Source organism: Perna viridis, chromosome 13 (assembly GCF_037379345.1).
Source record: "Perna viridis isolate PV_CMFRI_1.1 ecotype Kerala chromosome 13, ASM3737934v1, whole genome shotgun sequence".
Classification (NCBI taxonomy): Eukaryota; Metazoa; Mollusca; class Bivalvia; order Mytilida; family Mytilidae; genus Perna; species Perna viridis.
This window is the reverse complement of record NC_142457.1, coordinates 15,566,589-15,591,469: the sequence shown is the minus strand read 5'-3', so window position 1 is coordinate 15,591,469 and position 24,881 is coordinate 15,566,589. Positions and strand designations below refer to the sequence as shown.

The 24,881-nt window shown below is 32.9% G+C and overlaps 2 protein-coding genes across 2 annotated transcripts; both read left to right on the top strand.

Moving 5' to 3' along the window:
• Positions 1–11: 11 nt before the first annotated feature.
• LOC148599729 (uncharacterized) lies at positions 12–18,912 on the top strand. The gene is made up of 3 exons (XM_088557734.1): positions 12–589; positions 14,964–16,265; positions 17,360–18,912. The coding sequence occupies exons 2-3, from the start codon at positions 15,977–15,979 to the stop codon at positions 17,677–17,679; spliced, it is 609 nt and encodes a 202-aa protein (XP_088413860.1). The 5' UTR covers positions 12–589; positions 14,964–15,976; the 3' UTR covers positions 17,680–18,912.
• A 1,954-nt stretch (positions 18,913–20,866) lies between these two features.
• LOC148599728 (uncharacterized) lies at positions 20,867–24,099 on the top strand. Its single transcript, XM_088557786.1, has 2 exons — positions 20,867–21,599; positions 22,210–24,099. The coding sequence occupies exons 1-2, from the start codon at positions 21,302–21,304 to the stop codon at positions 22,842–22,844; spliced, it is 933 nt and encodes a 310-aa protein (XP_088413912.1). The 5' UTR covers positions 20,867–21,301; the 3' UTR covers positions 22,845–24,099.
• Positions 24,100–24,881: the final 782 nt, after the last annotated feature.

The window sequence follows — 24,881 nt, the reverse complement described above, 5'->3', positions numbered from 1 at the left end:
GCGGGTCTTGTACGGAGGTGAATAATTGAAAGAGGGGGGGATTGATGAGTCCGTGTTATTTAAGCCATTTTGTTAAAATTATAGTTTATCTTTATTCAAACAACTAACTAAAAATAATATTATCGTATGATATTGAACAAAACGTTGTAACAGGCTTGATTATGGTTAGTGTGGACGGTAGAGGTGGTAAATCATACATATTTCTTATGTACAGGTTGTAATTTTATACAAATTATAATCTGTATAAATATTTGTACAAACAATGGTTCGTATTTTCAGTCTGTACAAATTATATCTTTATAAGTTAAGTGAACAAAAATTATAATTTGTACAAAATTAACCGACAAAAAAAAATCACTTCTAATATGTGTAAAATTATCCAAAATCAAGAAATTAAAAAAATATGCCAATACAAATGATTAACACAAACTTAATTACAGAAGAGAATGTGTTCACACCATTCAACTTTGACCTGAAAATTACTCATTATTGGAACATGTCAAAGAACCAAGCCAATGAGAATTTCACGTAACATTTCGCTTTGTTTTCCTGCATTTTGAAGTTTGATAACCACCTTTACACTTACAAAGTAAGTAAACCTATAACAAGTAGTTTGAAAATAGCTTCAGGTAAAGAAATATGTGCAGATGGAATCGGGGCCACATTAAGACCACACTATTTACAGCTTTATATGGGTTCTCCTAAAATGTTTGGTTATTATAAAAAGATAGTATTGTATGCAGAAGTATTACTTCTAGATAACTCTAACACTTTGTACGAGTTAGTCTGCTGATCAACCATTCATTTAGTAAATTAATGACAGAGACAAATCAAACGTTGAATGAAACTCACCAAAATATATTAAGTACAGTACTTGAACCGATTCGTGCAACTAAAATTGCGATCGGTCATCGATCATCGATCAGTTTCTGATCAGTCATCGATCCGTCAAACCGATCCAATAAACCGGTGATCTAATCCCGTGACCACAGAGCGGTCAATATATTTTACGGTTTACATTGTTTTTTTTTGGCAATGTTGCACAAATTCACATAATGCAGTACATCAAAACATCAATTTATATTTCTTTTTTTACGTTTGTTTTATTTTTAACAGATCATCCGTCATTATACATAACAAATCTGCGATCAAATCGGTCACCCGTCATCGGGTATAGTACCGTCAACGATCAATCAGTCAGCGGTCATCCATCCGTCAAATCGTTGTGCTGATCGACTCAAGGCCTGTAAAGTTTAGCATCTGATTTGGATATAAATTGATTTATTTAAAACCAAATAAGTTTCAAGTAATGTTTTTGCTTATTTTGTGCATATTATAATATGTATTCTCAATAAGGATTCTTGTGATTGAATAGAATATATCTATGCAAAACAAGAGCAGTACCATAGAAAGAGTACACTTTGCATTAATAAGACAAGGGTATTATATTCAAAAATGCATCATGCAACTTTCAAATACCCTATATGTAATATTTAAATATTGGTTAGATGCATATTTCAAACGTCTAAACGACGTTGATACTAATTTTTAAAGAGTTATATGATCTTCAAGTATTCATTACCGGTGTATTTCAATGAAATTATAACCCAATTTACCCAAAGTATATGAAAGAGTACTCAGGAATCTAGCGGAAATCAAAAGCATGTTTTCCATGGACGAAGACAAGACATGGAAAATGGACAAACACAATAAAGAACATAAAGTAACTAAAGCAATACATACAAAGTAACAGAAGTAAGTGAGCAACTCGGACTTCACTTAAAACTGGGAGCATGAACCAGGTACTTCGGTAGAGTAAGCGTCCTCTGCTTTTCTAGAAACACCCGCCGAGTTGTTCATGCAAAGTCCGTGGTAGACGAAAGAGGAAAGGAAAACAATGACACGTTGAACAAATCAGTTTTCATGGTACAGATGGATACCCCGTAACGATCCACGAGTTCATGATGACGACTATAGAACTTCTGTAGTGATTACTTTAATCTTGAAGCAAATTAACCCTGTTTCAGATGCCTTATTGGAAGAAGTCTAGCGCGAAACAAAAGGCTTACGTATTGACGACAAGATCTTGCATAACGTATGAGTTGTGATATGAAAAGTCCATACGCAAGTTCTTTGCTGTTGATGCGATGTATCAAATCCCCGAAACTAGGATTGTTTAACGATAATAAGTTATATAGTGGAAACTGAGATTAAAGGATCTAGCTAAACGATGTTCTTTCTGCCGGATCAGACCAGCTTTAAAGTCGGCCTCATAAGAGTGACGGAATAAGTCAGCAAGTAGAGGGGCACAATTTGTTCCCATTTGAATGCCGACTTTTAAAAAACAACACGTCCTCCACACTGGATAAATATGTTGTCGATCAAACATTACAACATTTAAAAAAAGGAAACATCTTATTCTGAATATTTGGAAGATGATTTGGAATTATTTTTTACAAAGTACGAGGCATATCTACGAAGATCTATATATTTGTATCTAGGTGTACCATCTTTTTTTGAGCAACAACAATATATAATATTCTTGAATCGGGATGTATCTGATTATGGGCAATGGAAGTATACAGTGTTGAAAAATCATGGGTTTTAATGCTATTATATTCTGATAATAATTTTGAATTGAGGGTCTCGAATAGATCTTTCAAAATTTTTGAAAGAGGTTTGGTGGTACATTTGCAGATCCAGCTGTATAACGTTTTTGTTTTTGTATGGATTGTTGTGAAGCTTAGGAATCCAGGATAAAGACGGTAAATCACAATCATCGTTTTGGGTAGAGAGACCAAAAGATGATACACAGATTTATGGTTATCCACTATTTCTTCTTTGGAGAGTGCAGTGGCAGTATAGGTCTTATCATATCATTCCTTTTATTGCCTACGTCTACCTCTGATAATACACATTGGATGTAATACGTTTTGCAGACAGGAAAAATGTTGTGTTGGGCATTGTCTGCAGGTACGACAACATATTTGTCATGTATAGTAGACAATGTCTGTGCTACATCAGGGTCTTTTAAAATGATGTAGCATTGACACTCAATGATCTATTTTGTTTGTTTGTCTTTGGTTCTGTTTATCTTTTCATACAAAGTTTCATCCATTTCCTGATTTCAATAGATGTACAATAAGTATTTCAAAAGTTTACAGGACTGTATAATATGTAAAGTCCACGAGACACGCAATGTTAAACACAGGATAAACGCAAGCAAATTGCATCGTTTGGCATCGTAACGGCATTACTGTTAATATTTATATGTACATACAAATGACCATTTTTAAGATTGAATTGTCTCCATTAGATCGCTTCATCTATAAATAAATATTGCAATTTTCGTTTGATGTAAATAACTTGCCTTCATTTAACACGTTGTTGAGTTTAGATAAAGAATGTAAACAACGAGTAAATTAAAACTGCAGAAACTGAAGAATCTCCAACATTTCATGTTTTAGTCAAAATTACAATATTTGTTTTAGGTCTTCACTTATCAAATTGTGTGGTTGCGTTGTCTTTGTATATTATTAAAGCCTTTTTGCAAGTGCAAATAATGAAAATTGCCACAGATTTAGAATAGTGGGGTGTATTGACAAAGACAAAATTGTTTTTGTTGTTTGATATATAGATTAATGACAAACAATGTCGGTATAAATACAGAAATACAAATTAATGTCAACACCATCTCACTCAAATTAAGTCTTACGCAAAAGGTCTGAAGTACTTCATGTCAAAGTTCTTTATTTCAAAAGTTCGATTCGGAACTGATTACAAATTTACTCAATTGCATACATAAATAAATAAATAAATAAAAGATACACAGTTAACACAAAAAGGAATGCCACAATCATCTTATAAGAAAGATATATTTTAAACACACGAACACAACAGCCATAACCAAAACCTAATATATAGCAAAGGAAACAAAGACGTTTACAGACTATAAACAGTAAACGAAGACAGCTTAAACGGAAATATTAACTAAATACACTAGTGTTCTCCTTTTGTTTGTATAAAAGAGTAATCAAGGGAACCAAGGTTATAGCGGTAATCAAAAGAATGTAATCCAGGGACAAAGACCAGACATGGAAAACAGACATACACAACAAAGAACATAAAGTAAATAAATCATACATACAAAGTAACAAAAGTAAATGAGCAACTCGGACTCCACTAAAAACTGGGAGCATGGACCAGGTGCACCGGTAGGGTAAGCGTCCTCTGCTTTTCTAGAAACACCCGCCGAGTTGCTCATAAAACGTCAAGTCCGGGGTAGACAAACGAGGAAAGGAAAACTTTGACCCGTTGAATAAATCAGTTTTCAGGGTGCTGATGGATATACCATAACGATCCACGAATTCATGATGACGACCATAAAACTTCTGTAGTGATGACTTCAATCTTGTAGCAACATAACCCTGTTCCATTAACCTATTTGTTAGAGTTCTAGCGCGATACAAACAGTCTGCGTACTTTCGGCAAGCTCTGGCATAACGTATGAGTTGTGATATGAACACTCCATACGCAGGAGCCGAAGGGATGTTGCCACAGATGAAAGGAAAGTTGACAATTCTGAATGAAAAGTCATCACGTTTGTCGTAAAGTTTGGTCAATAGTTTTCCTTTACCATCGATTTCTAAGTGTAGGTCAAGATATGAGGCTGACTTCACAGTGTCTGTAGTATCTTTTATCTCAAGTTCTTTTAGGTAGATGTGATGTATTAAATCCCCGAAATTAGGATTGTTTAAAGATAACACGTCATCTATATAGCGGAAACTGAGATTGAAGGATCTAGCCAAACTATATTCTTTCTTTCTGATCAGATCAGCTATAAGTTGTGTCCCTTTGGGAAATGCATGTTATAAGACCTTGTATCTGTTGTCTCTGGAATCCTATATTTATCTATATTTGTTTCATATGCGGGAGTTTGGTTGGTTGATCCCCGGCTGAGTCATACTCATATATTTATAAATATTTACCAATGCTGTCACATCAGACAAAGAAGTGACATGTCTTCCGTGGCCATTGCTTCTGACAGGTAGCACCTATTTGTTGTTTTTCATATCGTAAATGACTGTTCGTGTTGTGTGTAGGTGCTTACGTAATTGCTAAAGTTCCTATAACCTTGGTTCCCTTGATTACTCTTTAATACTTATAGGTTTTAAATTACATCAAAAAGTACTATAAATGTAGACTTCCCTTGGCATTGTCGATCGTCGGTTAAATCTTCTGTTAATAGACAAACAATTAAAATTTATATCAGAGCAAACAAGGGACAAAGACCAGACATGGAAAACAGACATACACAACAAAGAGCACAAAGTAACTAAAATCATACACACAAAGCAACAAAAGCAAATGAGCAACTCGGACTCCACTAAAAACTGAAATCGTGTATTTAGTTAATATTTCCGTTTTAGCTGTCTTCGTTTACTGTTTACTGTTTTTATTTTGTATATTTACCTCTGATTTAACAAATTTCTGTTTTGTTGACCTTGGAAAATCAGGTCAGTAATAAGTATTTAGACTGTAAAAATGTTGATAGGTGGTCTTGTGATTTCTTTTTTAAAAAATGGATTTAGACTGTGGCTTTCTCTTTGTTAATAGCTTCTAGCTTCTGACTTGTTATTTATTTGGCATAAAACGTATCCTGCGTCAATGGGAAATAATAAAACAGTCACAGGCATATATTTGTGGCCAAAATTTCAACAATTTTAAGACTTTTTTAATACACAAATATTTGCCTTTTTTTCTTTTTTTTTCAACAGCCTACATCAGTCCTCATTGTATATTGGTTAAACAAGCTTTTTGGTGTTATTGCTACTGTGTTTGAAGAGATTTTGATGTTTTTGAATATGTTGAATGAAGTATTGATCTGAAAAAAAAAATGGTTAATATCATAGTTCCTCTGTTTGTTAGAATGCCATTACAAAACTGTCAACAGTTTACTTCCATGTTTGTATATGCATCTTATCCCATATATAACTAGGTATTGAGAAGACATGACTTAAGTAGCCTTTTAACATTACAAAGACTTGTTCAAGTAGTATTTGGTTTAGACGGCAATTTTTCACAGTTATATCAAAGGTTTCTTTTACATCCAAAATATGTTACTAACAAATATTCAAGTAACAAGGTTTTGGTTATAATACAATGTTAAAGTAAAGTGCAGATTACATTGGAGTCACTTTCCTTAGTAACTTAAGAAAGGAATGTTAAAGCAATATTTCATAATATTAGATTTGAATAAACATCAGATTTAAATAAAAAATATACTCTTATAAATTTTAATGTCAATTAAATTGCAGATTTAAATGAAAGTAAATTTCAAAAATAAGGATGATTTATTTGCAAATAATATGTAATTGAAATGTGTATGGTTCTAATGTTCTGTGTATGCAAATTAATACATGTGCCTACAATGTTAGAAAAAAGCCACATTTGAGCAGCTGATTTATGACAGTTTTGTGGTATCTAAGTACTGACTTTACATGTATCATACATGTACTTTGTGTAAGTTTTGTTTAGATCATCACTTACTTAAGTCGCTACCATACACAATTAAGAAGTGCTTATGCAGTTTTGTCATAATGTATGTTGGAAAGGGTAGAAATATTAAGAACAATATGACAAATTGTGGTTGAATAAAAAAAACAAAATCTCCATGCACAAACCAATAAAGTAACAGAGGCAACAAATATGAATTCATTCCATTTTTTTTATTTTTCTTGAGAGATTATAATACATATTTATTAATTACATTAAATACATTATCTCCTATAATACAAATGACAAATTATTGAATAATATAAAATGCAGTTCATACTTCTTTGCCTTTCTGGAGAGTTCACATCATGACTTCTTACTGTAATCAAATATATTATTATTGCTAAGATGGAAAAATATAGACAGGCGGTTACAATGTACCTCATCAAAATCTAGCACTACTTGTAAGCCATATCTTATAAAACAGTACCTATAATTGAGCAATTAAAAAATGTGTTATTTCCCTTTCTTCAGTAAAAGTGTTCTGCTTGATTTGTTTCAGACATGAGTCTTTCTTATCAATACTACTTATGTTAATAATAACAGTGCTGCCACTTAAAATTACAATAAGATGAGTTTAAAAATGTACACACTTTACAGCTGTTAAGAATATTATTTTTATTGTAGAAAGAAAAATAATTCTGATTTGTGAATATGATTGTTTTTCCTATGTGTGTCAATCAAAAGACATGTACAATTAATAAATGAATAAATGCTTATAAATAAGAGCATATATACTGAGAAGCTACCGTGTATTTCTCATACTTAAATATTGATTTATTGAAAAAAAAGAAGTTATGCTTATTCCCATCAAAATAAATAAAGTAAAAACATTCACTCATTAAAAAATCAATAAATATAAAATACAAGAAAAATCAACCTTTATATAATTTTGAGATTTTGTATAATTTATGAAAAAAAATAAATTCAATGCAATTGCCTCATAAAGATTAAAATTAAAAATAAAGTAGGTTGATACAAACAAATTTTTGTGATACGTATATAATAGCACCACAACATACACCGAAATATGATGAATACAACCATATTTATGTATCTAACATATAATTGGTTTGTTTTATACAGAGTATTGGTACATCTAGACATAAAAATTCACCTTGACATTCCGGGGTCTTCTTCTCATTGGCGGTGGAACTTTCGGCACTGAAAGGGAGAAAGAGTAATCAAGGGAACCAAGGTTATAGCGATAATCAAAAGAATGTAATCCAAGGACAAAGACCAGACATGGAAAACATACATACACAACAAAGAACAGAAAGTAAGTAAAATCATACATACAAAGTAACAAAAGTAAATGAGCAACTCGGACTCCACTAAAAACTGGGAGCATGGACCATGTGCACCGGTAGGGTATTCATTTAATATTCATTAAATAATTCCATGCGTAACCTCAGCGTTTATATAGTAACTGTATATATTTCAATGACCCTTCTGAAATACGGTGAATCTTATTCCTTTGGTATGAATGTTTGTGGTCTGGTCTTCATGGGATTTGCAGAACCATGCAATAGAGAACGAAGAGGCTCCCAGGAGCCTGAATCGCTCGCCTTGTTAAATTTTGTCCTTCAAAGGCAATCAATTTAACAAGAAGTGGTCTAACAATATTGACTGAAGAAGACTTTGGTACCACTTGTCATAAGGATCGTTTTGGCAATTGAAAGTTTATTTATATTTATTATAGTTTTCAAGATATTGGCTGAAAACTGTATAAAAAATAGCCATCTTTCATCTTTCAAGGGCAATGACTCTAACAAGCAGTCATTTGACAACTTTGATCCCTGGAGACTTTTGCAGGCCTTATAATAAGGATCATTTCAGCAACTGAAAGAATTTGGCTAAACCAAACAGTTTTGGAGATTTAATATGCAAAAAAATTCTGTCTGACCTCTGTTCTATTTTTAGTAACAGTGGATGGATCAAACATCTAAACATAATATTTTATGCAAAATAATCTATAGAACATCTGTGCAAAGTTTTATATATTTCCGCTCAGTAGTTTCAGAGGAGAAGACTTTGTGAAAAATTGTTAACGGCCGACGACGATGACGACGAACGATATCAACGGAAGCCACATGATGGCAATAGCTCACATGGCCTTCAAACAGGTATGCTAAAATTCAACGAACAATTATCTCTGATGATGAATGTAGTTTTTCATAGAAAGAATAAGAATATTTAATCTCAACATGGAAAATAAGGAGAAAACATAAAAGGCCGTCAACATCATGTCACTCCTAAATTATTTTTGAAGCAACAAGTCAATTGTTGGTTAGTCCTTGTTCAGGTTTGGGACTACCTGAGTAATGTAATGTAAATGTTAACTTGGAGAGACATTTGGTATTCTTGGTAGTTTCCAACTCTGCTCCAGTAACGGGTATTGTAAGGTAGCAAACCGAATTTATAATCGCCGTTAAAAAACGACATAGCAAAAGCTCAATGCTATGAAACAAGTATCCACAAAAAGGCTGCTTACTACAACAATGTCTGTGGTATTTCTAACAGAAAAAAGGGATATGATATTATCGGAAACGTTAAGTTCTGGTTGACTCACAGACTACGAATTCACGTGCCAAATAGTGCCAAAAAAAACATAAAAAAAACAGGTAAGTAATTTCATATGAAATTAAGAAAACAAAAAGGAATGCGGTTTAGATAATTATTTGTTAGATGTATTCGTCAAATAACTAAATATATTGTAGTTGTGATAAAACATTATCCGTGTTAATAAGATATTAGATATTTAATAATTAAAATTTAAGACAAAAAGAGGACAATATTTGAATTATCAAACTTACGTACTTACAGCCCTGTCAAGTTTGAATGGCACATCATCAAGGGTTTGTTCATCTCCTACAATAAACTGATATGTAGAAAGAGGATGTGATGAAGTTTGGTCCAACTCGATTCGATCATTTATTCCATATCCAACAACATATATCCATTACCCTTCTGCTCGCTCTGCAGTTGCCCAAGTTTCGTTTGTATCGTCACTTCTGCTGTCTGACCCCCATTGTTCTATTTTTAGAAACGGCAGTCATGTTTTTTTTTCAGCGATCAGAAATCTGTCATTTCGGTAAGGATACCCTGTAAAACAAAAATGTCAACTTTCATTGAATTCTGTGGAACAGTTTCTGAGGAGGAGATTTTTTTAAGTAATAACATCATAAACAGAAAAAAATTGTCCAAAAAGAGCAATAACCCCAACATGGGTCAACAAATTTTCACCAAAATTTGACCACAGATAGATTTCGTCATGCTGAATAATTTTACCCAGTCAAATGTTGGTTAAACCTAACCGTTTTCGAGATATATGCAAAAATCTGCTGTCTGACCCCAATGTTCAATTTTTAGTAACAGCGGCCATGCTTTATAACAGATCAAAAATCCAATCGGTTATTCTGTTAAGGATGCCCTTTAAAACAAATGTACCAAATCAATGAATTCTGAAAAGTAGTTTCTGAGGAAAAGATTTTTTAAAATAATAACATTAAAAACAACAAAACAAAAGTCCAAAAAGGGCAATAACTCCAACATGGGTCAACAGATTTCCACCAAATTCTGGTTTTTGAGATGTATGCGAAAAACTACTGTCCGACCCCTACGCTCTATTCTTAGTAACGACGGCCATGTTTTTTTCGACGGATCAAAAATCCCCACATCTGTTCTATGCGGGATACCCCAAGGAACTTTATATCAAGTCTGGTTCAAATTGGTCAAGTGGTTTCAGAGGAGAAGAATTTTGAAAAATTATTGACGACGACGACGGACGACGACGATGGACGACGACGGACGACATGTGATGGCAATAGCGCACATGGCCTTCGGCCAGGTGAGCTAAAAAGGACACAATTTATATATGGGACATGTGCTTATTTTAAAGGAAGTCTATGAAAAAAACTTAGGGTTACAGGCAGTTTTTGTTCAAATGACTTCAACATAATTTCAAGGAAAAGGGCTCCCCTCCGGCGAATACATGTGCATCCTCACGTATATGTCCACAGCTTAAAATATACAACCTTAAATCCGCTCTCTGTTCATTTGTCACTTATTAAAATGTCTAGACCCTACGCATTTTTTTTCGATACATTTTATAGTTATTACTACCAACCATTCCACGATTAAACTTAAACCGAATTTTCTATCTACTCAGCTATTAGTTAAAACCGATAATTAAGAAACGTCAGGATTATCATTAGTACATATATTTTTCTCAAGTTAAAAGAACGATTGATGTTTTTTTTTTAAATTTATTCTGTGATATAGGAAATCATTCAAGTCGTTAAATAGTATTATCTAATCACTCTTATTCTTAATCTTTCCGATTCAACAGTTTTTATCCAACTCAAACAACTATCTGTACTTCGTCCAATTTAAATGAAATAATATAATTTTTTTCTATCTACAACTACCAACCCGGTAATGTGGTTCAGTACCAATTGATGATAGCAATACACTTAATTGAAGATATTTCAAATCTGTATCATTTATCATTTATTTTAATTTATTTCTCCTTTACGGCAATATAAAACAACTGTTTAAACTATATGTACCCTAGTGTTAATACGTTCTGAATTACGTCATTTCCGATTGAAAGTGATTGAGCCTTTTCCGTTTAACATAGGACATCGATGGCGTATGCTCCGTCTAATTTTTTTTCCAGTGCTATTCTGTAATGAAGTTACTACTAGTAAACACAAAAGTGGTCAAATAATGTGAAAAACCAAAACGGATGGTAAAATATATGCAAGTAATATGAATACAGAACATTCCTTTTGTCAAAGAGAGCGTAGATTATTATAGTCTAGTTACATAATAGTGCCCTATTAGAGTTATTTATAAATTTTATTATTTAGAAGTGATACAACGCAGCATAATTCTATAAAAAAAGACTAACAAAAAGTAAATGGAGTAGTATGTAAGGATCATTTGACTTTGCCATTTAGATAAGTTTTAATAAGAAAATTAAGCTTAGAAGGCTAAGCCATTTTTATGGTTATAAATTTGGTTTTATTTCTTGGTGGCAAATTACACGTCTCGGGCAGAAACAACTTTAAAAATACTACTGCACTAAGAACAAACAAAAGAAAGAAAGAAAAAGAACTTTATGCACTGCTTAAAGCTTTAAAATAACGAATATACTTAATGTCAGTCTCTGTAAAAATTAGGCAATGGGTATGAAAACATACATATAACTATTTGCACCATCAGAATCAAAGGGAAAAGACAATATCTATATCACTTGGTAGATTGGGTTATAATTTCATTACAATGCACTGGTAATGATCATTTCAAGGGCAGATAACTCATGATGCAGAGATCAAATAGTGGTCTTATCGAATAGAGAACGCATATTTGAGTGAAGTTATAGTGTCAGATCGGCGAGTTTTTTACGTGCATCTTTCTGATTTTTTTTTTTTTTTTCAATTTTACCTGATTCTTACAAATACTTACACTTAAAAGCTCTCCTAAAACATCTAAACAATCTTTAGCGTGTATGCGTTAGGACCAACCCATTAAAAGATGCAATAGTTACTTGTTCTATGGTCGGATTATAATTAAGAAACTAACTAAGGGTGTTTTAACGTCCTTGACTACCCTGTCGGGTCTCGCACGGACGGAATTATGAAACTCTTATATAGGTGTCATGTGATCATGTGATCATGAAAAAAATTACATATTCATGTCCCGCATGCGAGACGGGGTAAAAATATAGGCAACCATTCGCGTTACCTGGGTTACAGTTGAGAAAATAACAGTTGTTCATTGGCCAAGTCGCCGATTAAAGAACGCTTATCCCACCGGCGCACTTGGTTAATGCTTCAAGTTTTTAGTGGAGTCCGAGTTGCTCATTTACTTTTGTTACTTTGTATGTATGATTTTAGTTACTTTATGTACTTTGTTATGTATGTCTGTTTTCCATGTCTAGTGTTTGTTCCTGGATTACATTCTTTTGATTACCACTATAACCTTGGTTCAATGATTATTCTTAAACTGAAATATGGGTCGGAATCCACACAAGGAATGGGATGGCGGCTCTTAAATTAGGCAAAATTGAACAACAGAAAAGAAAACAAGAAAGAAACGTAATGACTTACATAAATAGAGAGTAAATTAAAAGGTATTGATCAACTGCTGCATCGAGTTCATTTAAGAATAACTACCAAAATTGTACATACAACTTCATAAAAAAAATCCTAGGTTTTCCATCAAATACCAATAGTTTCGTTACAAATATTGCATAAAATTGTATTCTCAACATTATATTAAGTTAAGAGATGGCTAGCCTTTAAGAAAAGTTATTCAATGATAACTGACTGTCCTGTTGTAGGACTTTAACATATTTTCTATACCTTCAGTGACGGAAAGATAGGTTACAAAAAAGAAGTCTTTTACATTTGTTAAGGACCGCTATACTCTTAACAAATATTTGACCCTATTTTACAAGGTTAAATCTAAAATGAAACAAAATTATTTCATAATAATCCATACACTTTTACTCATGCTATTGTTTTGAAAGAGGAAAATCATTTGCTTGTTTTTTTTTATTTGGTGTTGATTTTGAGGAAGATAAACATTGTAACACATTGAAAAGAAATAATTAAAAAATGTCAAAAATTTATGATATTTTTTTTTTGGCGCAATGCAGGGCCAATACGGTATCATAACTTCCGGTCGTTTGACATCGCCATTTTGAGTTAGAATTTGATTAAATGAAATTTGATCACCAGGATTAAAAGCTGCAGAAACACAAAAAAAAATCTTCCATTCTATACAAAAAGGATATTTTAGAGTGAACACTGCCAAGAAACCTACATGTTCTTGGTAAAACATGAAAACAACTGTTCTACAAATCATTTAGTTGAGTTGATTACTAAAATTGTCAACAAATATGTAATTTCATATTGGCTCTGTTAAAGGTTTCGGTCAATCATTTTGGCCTCAACAACCGTTTTTGCCCTCGGCGACCGCCTCAACCAATATGACAGACCTCAAACCTATAACAGGGCCAATATGAAAATACCTATTTATTAACATAGTATTTGATATAACAGAAATTTACATTGATACTTGTTTACATCTTCTTTACCTTATGTACTCTTTAAAAGAGTAATCAAGGGTACCAAGGTTATAGCGGTAATCAAAAAAATGTAATCCAGTTACAAAGACCCGACATGGAAAACAGACATACATAACAAAGAACATACAGTAACTAAAATCATACATACAAAGTAACAAAAGCAAATGAGCAACTCGGACTTCACTAAAAACTGGGAGCATGGACCAGGTGCACCGGTAGGGTAAGCGTCCTCTGCTTTTCTGGAAACACCCGCCGAGTTGCTCATAAAAAGTCCGGGGTAGACAAACGAGGAAAGGAAACCTATGACCCGTTGAATAAATCAGTTTCCATGGTGCAGATGGATACACCATAACGATCCACGAGTTCATGATGACGACCATAGAACTTCTGTAGTGATGACTTCAATTCTGTAGCAACATAACCCTGTTCCAGAAGCCTATTTGTTAGAGTTCTAGTGCGATACAAAAAGTCTGCGTAGTTTCGGCAAGCTCTGGCATGACGTATGAGTTGTGATATAAACACTCCATACGCAGGTGCTGAAGGGATGTTGCCACAATTAAAAAAAATGAACTGGATGAACAAAATGATTTAAGCTTCAGGAGACAGGAAATGAAAAAAATAGCTGGGCTGTGTCAATAAAAAAAATGTTGGGGATATGTAAATGAATATTTCTGTTCTAATAAGCCTCCCCTACACGAAGGTCAACGTCCTTTTTAAGAACGTGGAAAGTGTTTGGTAATCAAATAACTCTATACCGAATCTTATACGAGACGAAAATAGTATGATTTGTGACATTATTATTAGTTTTCTGTGTAATTGTAAATTGGAAAAAAAATGACTAACCAAGTTTAATGACATTCACTTTTATCTATAGTGTTTTGTCATTTATGACCATGGTTAACGCGGGTTTTTGTCACTGACCCATGAACAAATTTCAACGCTTAATCAAATCACCCAGCAAAGCGCCCTGTTTGAATAATTTGTTAATGGAGAACGATTTATAATTTGAAAGGATTGACATTTTGTTTGCATCATCTCATCATATATCCTTTATTCCTACTTGGAATCACTTTTTATCAATTTATCAATCAAGTTTCCCCGGTGTGATATTTTAAAATAATACACTATCGACAACGATCAACGATTTAACATTCATCATTCTCATTACAATGTTTTCCTTTTTTTTTTTTTGGAAAATGTGCGTGACGAATAGACTGTCGGACTGACCAACGGGTCTATATTCCCCTTTGCCATACCTATCAATCAATCCAACAGAATAAATAAAGTTAATTATTTTGTTTTTGAACAGGTGCACCGGTAAGGTAAGTCCGATCTATTTACTTTGAAGCCCCTTGCAGTTAATTAAAAATTCTATTTATATTTACGCATAAACGCAGTATTAACTCAAAATAGTTGAAATAGTCGACATTGTAATACATACATATATAAGATGTATGACCGTGTGCTTTTAATCTATATACTGTTCCCAAAACCCGACTAAATCAATCCTCTAATGTTCCCTAAATAAAGATAAACGTCAATAAGCAAAACAAAGGGAAAATCATTTTAAAAACTACCTAAGATGAAAAATATAAGCAACGAAAGATACTTTTGAAGTTTACTGGCAACATGAGTGATCTGAAATGTTCACAGTCTTTGCGCATGTTTGTGCATGTACTTTTTTTCTTTTACAAGTATTATACATAAATGCTAGTTTTCCATTTAAGAATACGCCTATTGAAATCAATTATGATGATCAGAAATGTCAAAGAATACCACAACACAGAGTGTAATAGGCATGTAGTTTTTCCTTGTTATCTGTTTTCAAATTTGCTGCAGTCCAAACGAAAATTTGTGCATTTGAAGTGTAGATAAATCAAATAGTTGCGTTTATTTACTAAGTAACTGTCAAACATACTTGCTTTTAGGATATGAACTTTCCATTATAAGGGATTGTTTTTTCTTTTAACTCAAGATCATTCGAAATGCAAAGTGTAGGAAAAGAATAAACATAAAAAGCAATTCATTCGTGAACGTCAACTTCTTTAGAAAAATATGAGCATTGCGCTTTGAAATTTACATATTTGCATATGAAACAATTTGAGATATCAGAAACATTTTACACCGTAAGACTTTTTTTTCGCAATGGACGTTTTGTTGCGTGAGAAAAAAAATTACGTAAATTTGGTTGTTGAAATCCACATTATAAGAAAAATTTGAAATAAAATTGCAAAAGCATACAATTGTGTTTGTTATATCACTGTTACTTGTAAACGCAGTGTATTTTAGCCTGCTGACACTCATCATCCAATTCAGACGGCTATGAGTATTTTGAGTTTTGTAGTATTATTTTGCGTTCAATTAGTCATGAACGGATACATATCAAGGAAGAAATCATTTGTGCTTGAGGCCAACCAACGAATACTGAACAATTTTTTAAGCGGCCCACATATTACCGTAAGCTGCATGTCTTGTGGCCTAATGTGTCTTGAGAATGAACAGTGTGGTGCTGCAGTATTCGAAAAAGCAAAGTTGCTTTGTACACTCCGAACCGATTCGTCATCAAATCCTATAACATCCGAAAAAAGAAGTGGATTCTATATAATGACAGGTAAGTTGTCTTATCCTACCATAATGCAAGCTGCACGCAGCGGCAGACGTTCGTTGACCTTAAAACTAACCGCTTCAGACAGCCCTTTTGAAATCTGCGGACATTATTCAAATCAAACGTCGTTTGACTATAGGATAACATCACATATCATCATTCACTTTTTACGGACTTTGCAAGATTTTTGCATTTTCTGAGAGGGCTGGCTGCAGAGTCGTAAGTGAATTTCAAACGTCTAACGCGGTTTAGGAGCTTGACGATAATGATACTGTCTATAAATGAACATGAATATGGAAATAGGGTACCAATTACTTTAAGGTGGTATTCGTATGTAGCTTTCAAGTAATAGTGGATCAACATGTCTACGAATTGCTATTTGACCATCAGCATCATGAACTTTTAGCCAAATATCTTTCATTTATATTATTGGTAGTCATAGAAAATATTTTTGCACTGGGCTCAAAACTGCGTAACATGTTCGAATAAGATTTGAATTATTTTTCCCAGCCCTTAGGCCTCGTACATATATTCATGTTACATTATGTTAAACTAGACGAAATTGTTATTGCACTGTATCAATCATGTTTTGAAAAATGATTTTTTAGATAAAATTCATTTAGTTTTACATTTTAAAATCACCAACAAAGTTCATCCGGCTGCGAAATTGTTCATTACAAGCAAACCTAAGCTGGGAAAGGCCCGTTTTGGTTATATATTTGTCTATTCTGAGAGGCTTAGCTTATAATATCACGACAATTATTTCTTAAGTCGTATAAGGGACGGAGCGTCAGTGATTTCCAAAAAGGAGGGGCCTGAAACATGAATGGCTCCAAACCGTTCCCTCAGCAGGTACAGAGCGGGTGTTGTAAGAGGTCTCGCGTATTTCCGTCGAAACAGTATGCGTTGTACATTTGGAACATGGTGACGTGTCGTCAGCTCAGCTGTTATTTTGATATAGAAAGACCTGTCCCTCATAGGCAAATCTACAGTCTCGAAAAAACAAAACGAAACAAAACCAGATGTATAGGCTTCTTACCCCGTATTGACCTGATTTCCGGTATGGTAGAATTCAAAGTTCAAAATAATTTGTATTGTAGGTGGTAACAGAGTTAATATTGGCAACCAACGACATTATATGAAATTTGACCCAATGACACTACACCAAGACTTGTACATGTCTCCAGATTGTACTATTATAAGCGATCATTCTAACTTAAACGTTCAGAAATGGCCTCTGGGGACCAACAGATTCCTCAAGTTCCACGGTGTAACTACCGACAAATGTATACGGAACTATCAAATCGTACAATATGATATTACATGCGAGTTTACACTAAAACAAGCACTGGATGAAAGACAAACAATACTAGAGTTTGGACTTGCGGAAAGAGCTAAGATTGATCTTGAAGAAACATAATCCTTTACATTAGGATCAGATGCCTGGACCTTCCTTGTTATCAAGTCCTTCGAAGGAGATATTAACCTCGAAGCTTGGCACGATAACACAATTACTCCGTTGATTGTCTACTACGGCATCGACCCAGGAGATAAATTGAACAATACGTATTCGATTATTGTCGATCGTCAAGTCAATATGATAACATTTTACTATAAGATTATGGATTTTAAATTCACATTTAGTGGTGTGACTTCCGCTGTGGAATTATGTCCCACATTTTCGGTCAAAAGTCAAGTCTCTGGACTGTTACATGGTGATTTCGACGCGACCATACGTGTTGTAAACTCGAAGATTATAGCTTCATAAATCATTAAATTCAATGAAATCAGACAAGCTACAAGCTTTAAACAAAACAACAAAATGGAATCCAGGACAACTAATGTTAATATGCATTTTAAATGATTACTGTACTTTCATCATATTTCAATGGCAACATGTAACATGAAATACTTTGGTTAACGGCATGCAGTTTATACGAATAAACATCGAAGCGTTACTTTGTTTGGGATTATTTGAAACATATACTAGGGACTAACTAACGCACATCAAATCTAGTTGAATAGTTTGCTTAATGGGATTCAAGCAACCACAAAGCTTATTACAAATCAGAACCAACTATTAGAATTCATCAAACAAGGACATCAAGTTAACTTGGGTTGTTTAAAGACAAATCACTATTTAGTACACAGGAACAGATAACAGATAGCATTGTTGCAATATATTTTAATGGGTTTTCTTTATTTGCTCACTTTTATAGTTGCTACAGAATAACAAATTTATTTACAATAATCATTTATTTATTTAAATATAAGTTTACTTATACAATCAAACGAAAGTAATATGGAGCCAATTTGTGTATTGTGGATATCCAACAATTGTTATTTGTTTGTTTTCCCATCCATTAGTTTTATTATATATCATATCCAGGGTAGAGAGCAAAAACAACTAACAAGCAATGATTGTTCTTTATAAAGTACAAAAATGTACTTGTTATCCTAATAATGTACATTAAACATGGAAAAAATAAAACTGGTATACAGAAACACTAACGGCTGTGGTTAACTGGTACATTTAATATAATGTGCTATTTTTCGGAGTTACAAGACCATTTCCTCTGAAAAAAAGAAAACCACCTTCCATAAAGACAAATATTGTACTATTTTTATACGAGTTGCTCATAAAAAGTCAAGTCCGGGGTAGAGGAAAGGAAAACTATGACACATTGAACAAATCAGTTTTCATGGCGCAGATGGATACACCGTAACGATCCACGAGTTCATGATGATAGGCTGACATTTCCATCCCTTGGGATTGTTGTTTCTTTGTCATTTACACCATATATGTATTTATTCTCTTTTTCTACCGTTTTCTGTCCGTCCGTCTGCACCTCTTAAATACTTTACTACTGCATATGTGTTTTAATTCACATCAGAGTGGGAAGTTTACATTTAAAGATAAAACGATCGGTTAGCATTGAACTTTTTTTAATATAGCTCAGAAATGCCTAGTCTCCGAGTTGTGAACCAATTTTAATTAGAAAATGTTGCAATTTCGCTAAAAGTTTGACGATCTCTGTGGATTGACGAACTGTCGTGTTGCACAACAAAGTTCAAATGTAAAGTAGGTATATATAAAACATTACGCTCTAATGAACGTTTAAAACTGACATAAGCTTTGAAACGTTCTAAAATAAAAAGTATAAATTATTTTCGAAAAGGAATACACTTATTTTGCTAGAAATCTAGAAATAAACAAATGTACAATATGTCAAAAGATGTGAAATGGAAAACAACATGAATGTATATTATCAATCAACCTAAAATCTTCAAGTTTCAGCTAAGACTTGTGATTTATTTTAATTTTGAACAAAGTCGATACACTGAAAGAATACGCAAGGGAACCAAGTTATAGCGGTAATCAAAAGAATGTAACCCAGCGACAAAGACCAGACTAAAGAACCAATCTCTGACTATATGTTTTCATTTTACGGTGCCTTATTCATACAAGACAAAATTGGACGATCTCCCGGTTTCAAACTTCACCACAAAACGGCCTCCACAAATAAGTATAAAATGAAATTTTGGTGAATTGAATATTTCCATTTTTTTGCTATCACAACCAATTAAGTGCAAACGCACCAACAATTGATAGTATATTGACTATCAAGCAAAAATGTAATCTCGAATTTTTAAATTAAAACTGGTCTGAAAAGATTAGACCAAATCGATGAAAGATATTGTTTTAAATTACCTGTTTGTGGTAAGGAAAAAAATGATGTAAGATTTCTTTGTGTCTTTAAAAGCGTCTTTACAGTTAATGGCGATTATGCGTAGAACGATGGGAACTTTAGCAATAGAGAACTTAAATATTCATATTTCAACAGACTAGATAAAAAGGTGATTGTTGTTACAACTTTAATATTTACGACAAACAACTGATTGCAAACAAAATTGTCAACAAAAAACCTTTTAAAACTTCTCCATTAGTACTGTTACGCACCGAATGAATTGATCTCAAGTGAAAATTTCATTACAATATTTTCGACTTACATTGTTCATTTAAAATATATACTAGTTTTCAACCCAATTACAGAATAGAATTCTATAATCTGATTTGTTTAAGAACGGACTTCAAACGCTAAAAATTGTCATTGTGATTTCCAGACCAAGGTACAGAAACTATTTACTAATTGAACTTATTCTAAAATCCTTTAAGCTGAATCACTCTTTTTGACATGTAGTGATATTACACTAATGCTTTAGTATCATTCCTTGTACAGATCAGGCAGTAGGTGATTCATGCATGCCAAAAACCCATCGAACCCACTTTCATTTCTTCTCCAGAAACATATACTGATCGCATAATCAGTCATAGCTTTTTACTTGGAAAAATATAAAGATTGTACATGACATTAGTAGCTTCCAAGAGTGATTGTTCTTGATTGGTTATATTTGGTTGATTTTAGTGAGAAATGAATTTAAGATTTTATCAAGAATGAAGATCAGAATACCGAAAGAATTATTTTGATTCACAAATATAGCATATGTAGATTGACCGTTGATAGTACCTGCATTGTACATGGACTTATACTTAACTATAAATGATGAAAGCGATCCTCTACCAATCGCGCTTGGTTTCTGTTAAACACGAAGCAAGAAATTGTTGCCTGTTTGAACATCCCGTTTTGGGTTTGTTTTTGTTTTGTTTTGTTTATATTTGGTTTAGGTTTTTGCTGAAAAATCTGAGAAGCTCCGATGATCGGTGTAACGAGAATGAAGATCAATGCTTAATCCGGGTAGAGTGTTATTGTTCAAATATAATTGAATGCATACTACATATTACAAGATATGCTTATCGTTTAATTGGTTGTTTGCAACAGGCTACTTTATTAGACTTTCCATCGAGGTACACCTAAGACAACTACCAAGGTGTACCGAATAACAAAAGAACGCGGGAAACAAATTTGATGACTGCAACCTCAAGCCATAGAAAAGGAGAAGTATCATACGCATTATTTTGGTAATTTTTAGAAGAAGTTGATGAAAGCAAAATCTGTTAAAAGTGATTATAATTTAGAAATATGACAATGAAAACATTCTTGATATTATCAATATTACCAATTATTGTGAACGGATATGCATCGAGAAAAAAATCATTCGTCCTAAAACCGAATCATCATGTTTCATACAACACAAACAATCTTTTAAGTGGTCCTTTTTCAACACGGAGTTTAATGGAATGTGGAGTATTATGTGAGACTAACGATCATTGCGATGTAGCAGAATATGACAAATCTTCATTCATGTGCAAGTTATACAAGGATATACCAAAGTACTCGATGATATTACAACAAGCAAATGGGATTGCAGTTTTAAGAGGTATATATTTTTTTTCTTATTCCAGGGTTACCATGAAAAATCAGACTTATTCGATTTCAAGTTTATTTCTACAATATGTCATTTTATGTTCTATATTTGTAAACAAAAATCGAATATTCATCAAACACAATAGCAAAGAAAAACAATTTTCAATTTTTAAAGGCATATTTTTTTCTTATTACAGCAGTAACCAGGAAGACTCTGACTACTTTTTTTAAATTTTAATTATTTACAGTTCATTTCCACGGTATTTCATTTTATATTCTATTAGTATAACTTAATTCAGATATTTATCGAAAAGGCATGAAACGTTATGGTAAAAAGAAAAGACAATTTTCAATAGCCGCAATTTACAAATACATAGGTGCATTTCCTCAACAGAGTATAACTATATTGTTTAGAGAGAAAAAAATTAACAGCGGCAATACGCAAAGAGATAGTGAACTCGGGTATTGTTCATAAAAGCAACAGCCCAACAGACAGTAAAACAACCAAAGGCAGCCTGTAGACTTTATCTAAACCATGATATCATTCCAAAATTAAAACCTATAATTTGTTGTTTTTGACACCTTCTCACAATTATACTTCTTATTATTCATGTCCTTTATAGGTGGGCGAAAGTCATTCTCGATGAAGTTTGATTCAACAACACTCAAAAGTGATCTATACCTATCTCCGGATGGAACGGTACTTAGTGACTACTCTCATGCGGATGTGCAACAGTTCCCAGCTGGGCCAAATACACTAACAACCTATCCAGGAGTCATTGTTGATAATTGCGTGCAAGATAATCGAATAGTTTACTACAAATTTAACTATGAGTATACCTTGCAAAACCCGTTAACTGGCACCCTTATTGCAATCGAATTAGGAATCGCTGACAGAGCAAAGGTGGATAACTCTGTTTATGCAGGAGCTTCGTCAGTTGGTGGCTGGTCATTTCCAATTAACAAATGCCCATGGAATGAAGTCTGCCTTGAGGCTTGGCACGACACAGTTGGTTCATTTGAAATTGGATGGAGTCCAAATACCGCAGGATATTACAAAAGTGGATCATTTCTCGTTGTTATCAACAGAAAAGACAATTTGTTTACTCTTTACAATGGGGTAAATTCAAGTAAAATCTTTGAATATGCTGAAGTAATATCACTAAACGAGCTTTGTCCCATATTTTCTGTCCAAGGCAAACAATCGGGCGGTTTATTGTCAAAGATAAGTCTTGTGGAAGTAAACGAAGTCTTGTGATATACTCCAGTATACTTAAACCAGGAGCAGCGTCCTCTTGTCGAATTCATACACACTCCAAAATTATTGAAGAATTAAACTTTATTAAACCACCAAGAGAACTATCCAACTTTTGGGAGTAAACATTGGGTAACCATACGTTCAATACAGTTACACGAGATCATATTTACGAGGAAAGTAGCACCAGATAGAGCGAAAACCAGTATATATATTTTTAAGTAAAAAAAAAGATGTATAGGTCATGATTAATAGCCTACGTTTCATTTCTTTAACCAGAAACGAAATTTAAATCCAAATATACCGTACATTTTAGCTTCTTTTTATAAACCACACACTTTTTGTGTGGAACATGCATGTGTAGTTATATATGTGTTCTTTTTAGGAGGAGTCTTTAATTAAGAATGTTTTCCTTATGCATACGTTCAATAGTTGAGGAACAGATTAAGAATGATTTATAACCTGAGAGCTGATGTAACACAAAAGTGTAGTTCCAATTAAATTAAATTATTGATGGATTTACGGCAGATCACACCTATTACACTGAGCATATACGAATTCATTCAGACATACATATTTTCAATAAACTAATAATTTTTAAAATGATGTAAAAAATGTAAGTTTAAATAATTTTAAACGATTTTTTTATATCAAAAAATGTATAATAGAATCACAAACATCAATTTTATAAAGCATATTTTAAGGGGGATAATTGGCGGGAAAATGTTCTTAAGAAATGTAATGACAATTTAGATTTTCGCAATTATACAAGACAAAATAAATTGGTGATCCCCAGTTTTCTTTTTGTAAATGAAAGAATGTCTCTTAAAATAAATATTGAAGAAATTCTATCCACCAAAGAATCCAAATCAAAATTGCCTTTATCGAAATTAGGTATGTTCTTTCAATGTAATCTTCCAGGTAAATTAGGAAATCGTATTTACTAGAAATATTAGATATGATCTACCTTAATTTGTTTCTAACCGTTATGATCAAGAGTTATCATTTTTATTTTTTTGTTTGTCTTTATTCATTTGTGATATCTGATGTGACGAATTGTAGCACCTTCTTCGCTGTCACAAAGTTTTTTTAAAACTTGTGATTCATTGGTAGAACATCTTTTTTCGGCATGGATGGAGTGTTTCTGGCTTCCAGAACCAATTTCAATAGAATATTTAGAAATAGGACAATCCAGAATTGTTTTTATCTCGTATAAGAAATGTTTTGTATCTTGGAAAATAATAGTAGTTTTATCACAGTGTTTTGTAATTTTTTGTCTGCGTTCTGCCATTTTTGTTTTCAGTTAGATGATGTATACCGTTGAATATATTTTTTAAAGGGAAGCTTCCGGTTACTTTTGTCATCTAAGGATTACCTTTCACGCGACCAGATCGTACATTTCCAGGAGGCATGTTACATTTTTATTCATTTGAGATGTATCCATTTTGCTTAGTTTGTTTACTACTTCTCCGCGTTCTTCGTTTTATCTTTTGTATGTATTATTTGTACTTATTATCATGTACGTTGTTAGGTCGATCAATTCCCTCCCAATTCTTTTAAATGCAATCATCAATATCTTAGATGCTGACGATTAATTCTTTAATATATTTTTTTTAAAGGGGAGGGCATTAAAGAGATATTGAAAAGAGGCAGTTAAAGACGGTGAATAATTCAAATGGATATTATATTCTTCAATATCGTAGATTATCAAAAGATAATTGTGAAAACGTGTTCAATTTGTTCTGACGTGTAGTAAAACCATCCCAGACGATAAAAATGAAAAGTAAACATCAACGCATTCTTTAAGAATCCATAATTTCAAAAGATATTCAAATGTGAACCTCTCTTTGAGGCGACATTAACTTTTCAGAAGTAACCGCATATAAACAAATCAAAAGCACTAAGACAAAAGACCGTAAAAACAAAAAAAAACAAAATATAAAGTTTAAATGTAGGAATTGCGTGGTTTGTAATTTTTTTTTTTTTTTTTTTTTTTTTTTTTTTTTTTTTTTGAAGAAATAAAAACAAGACAATGCCAAA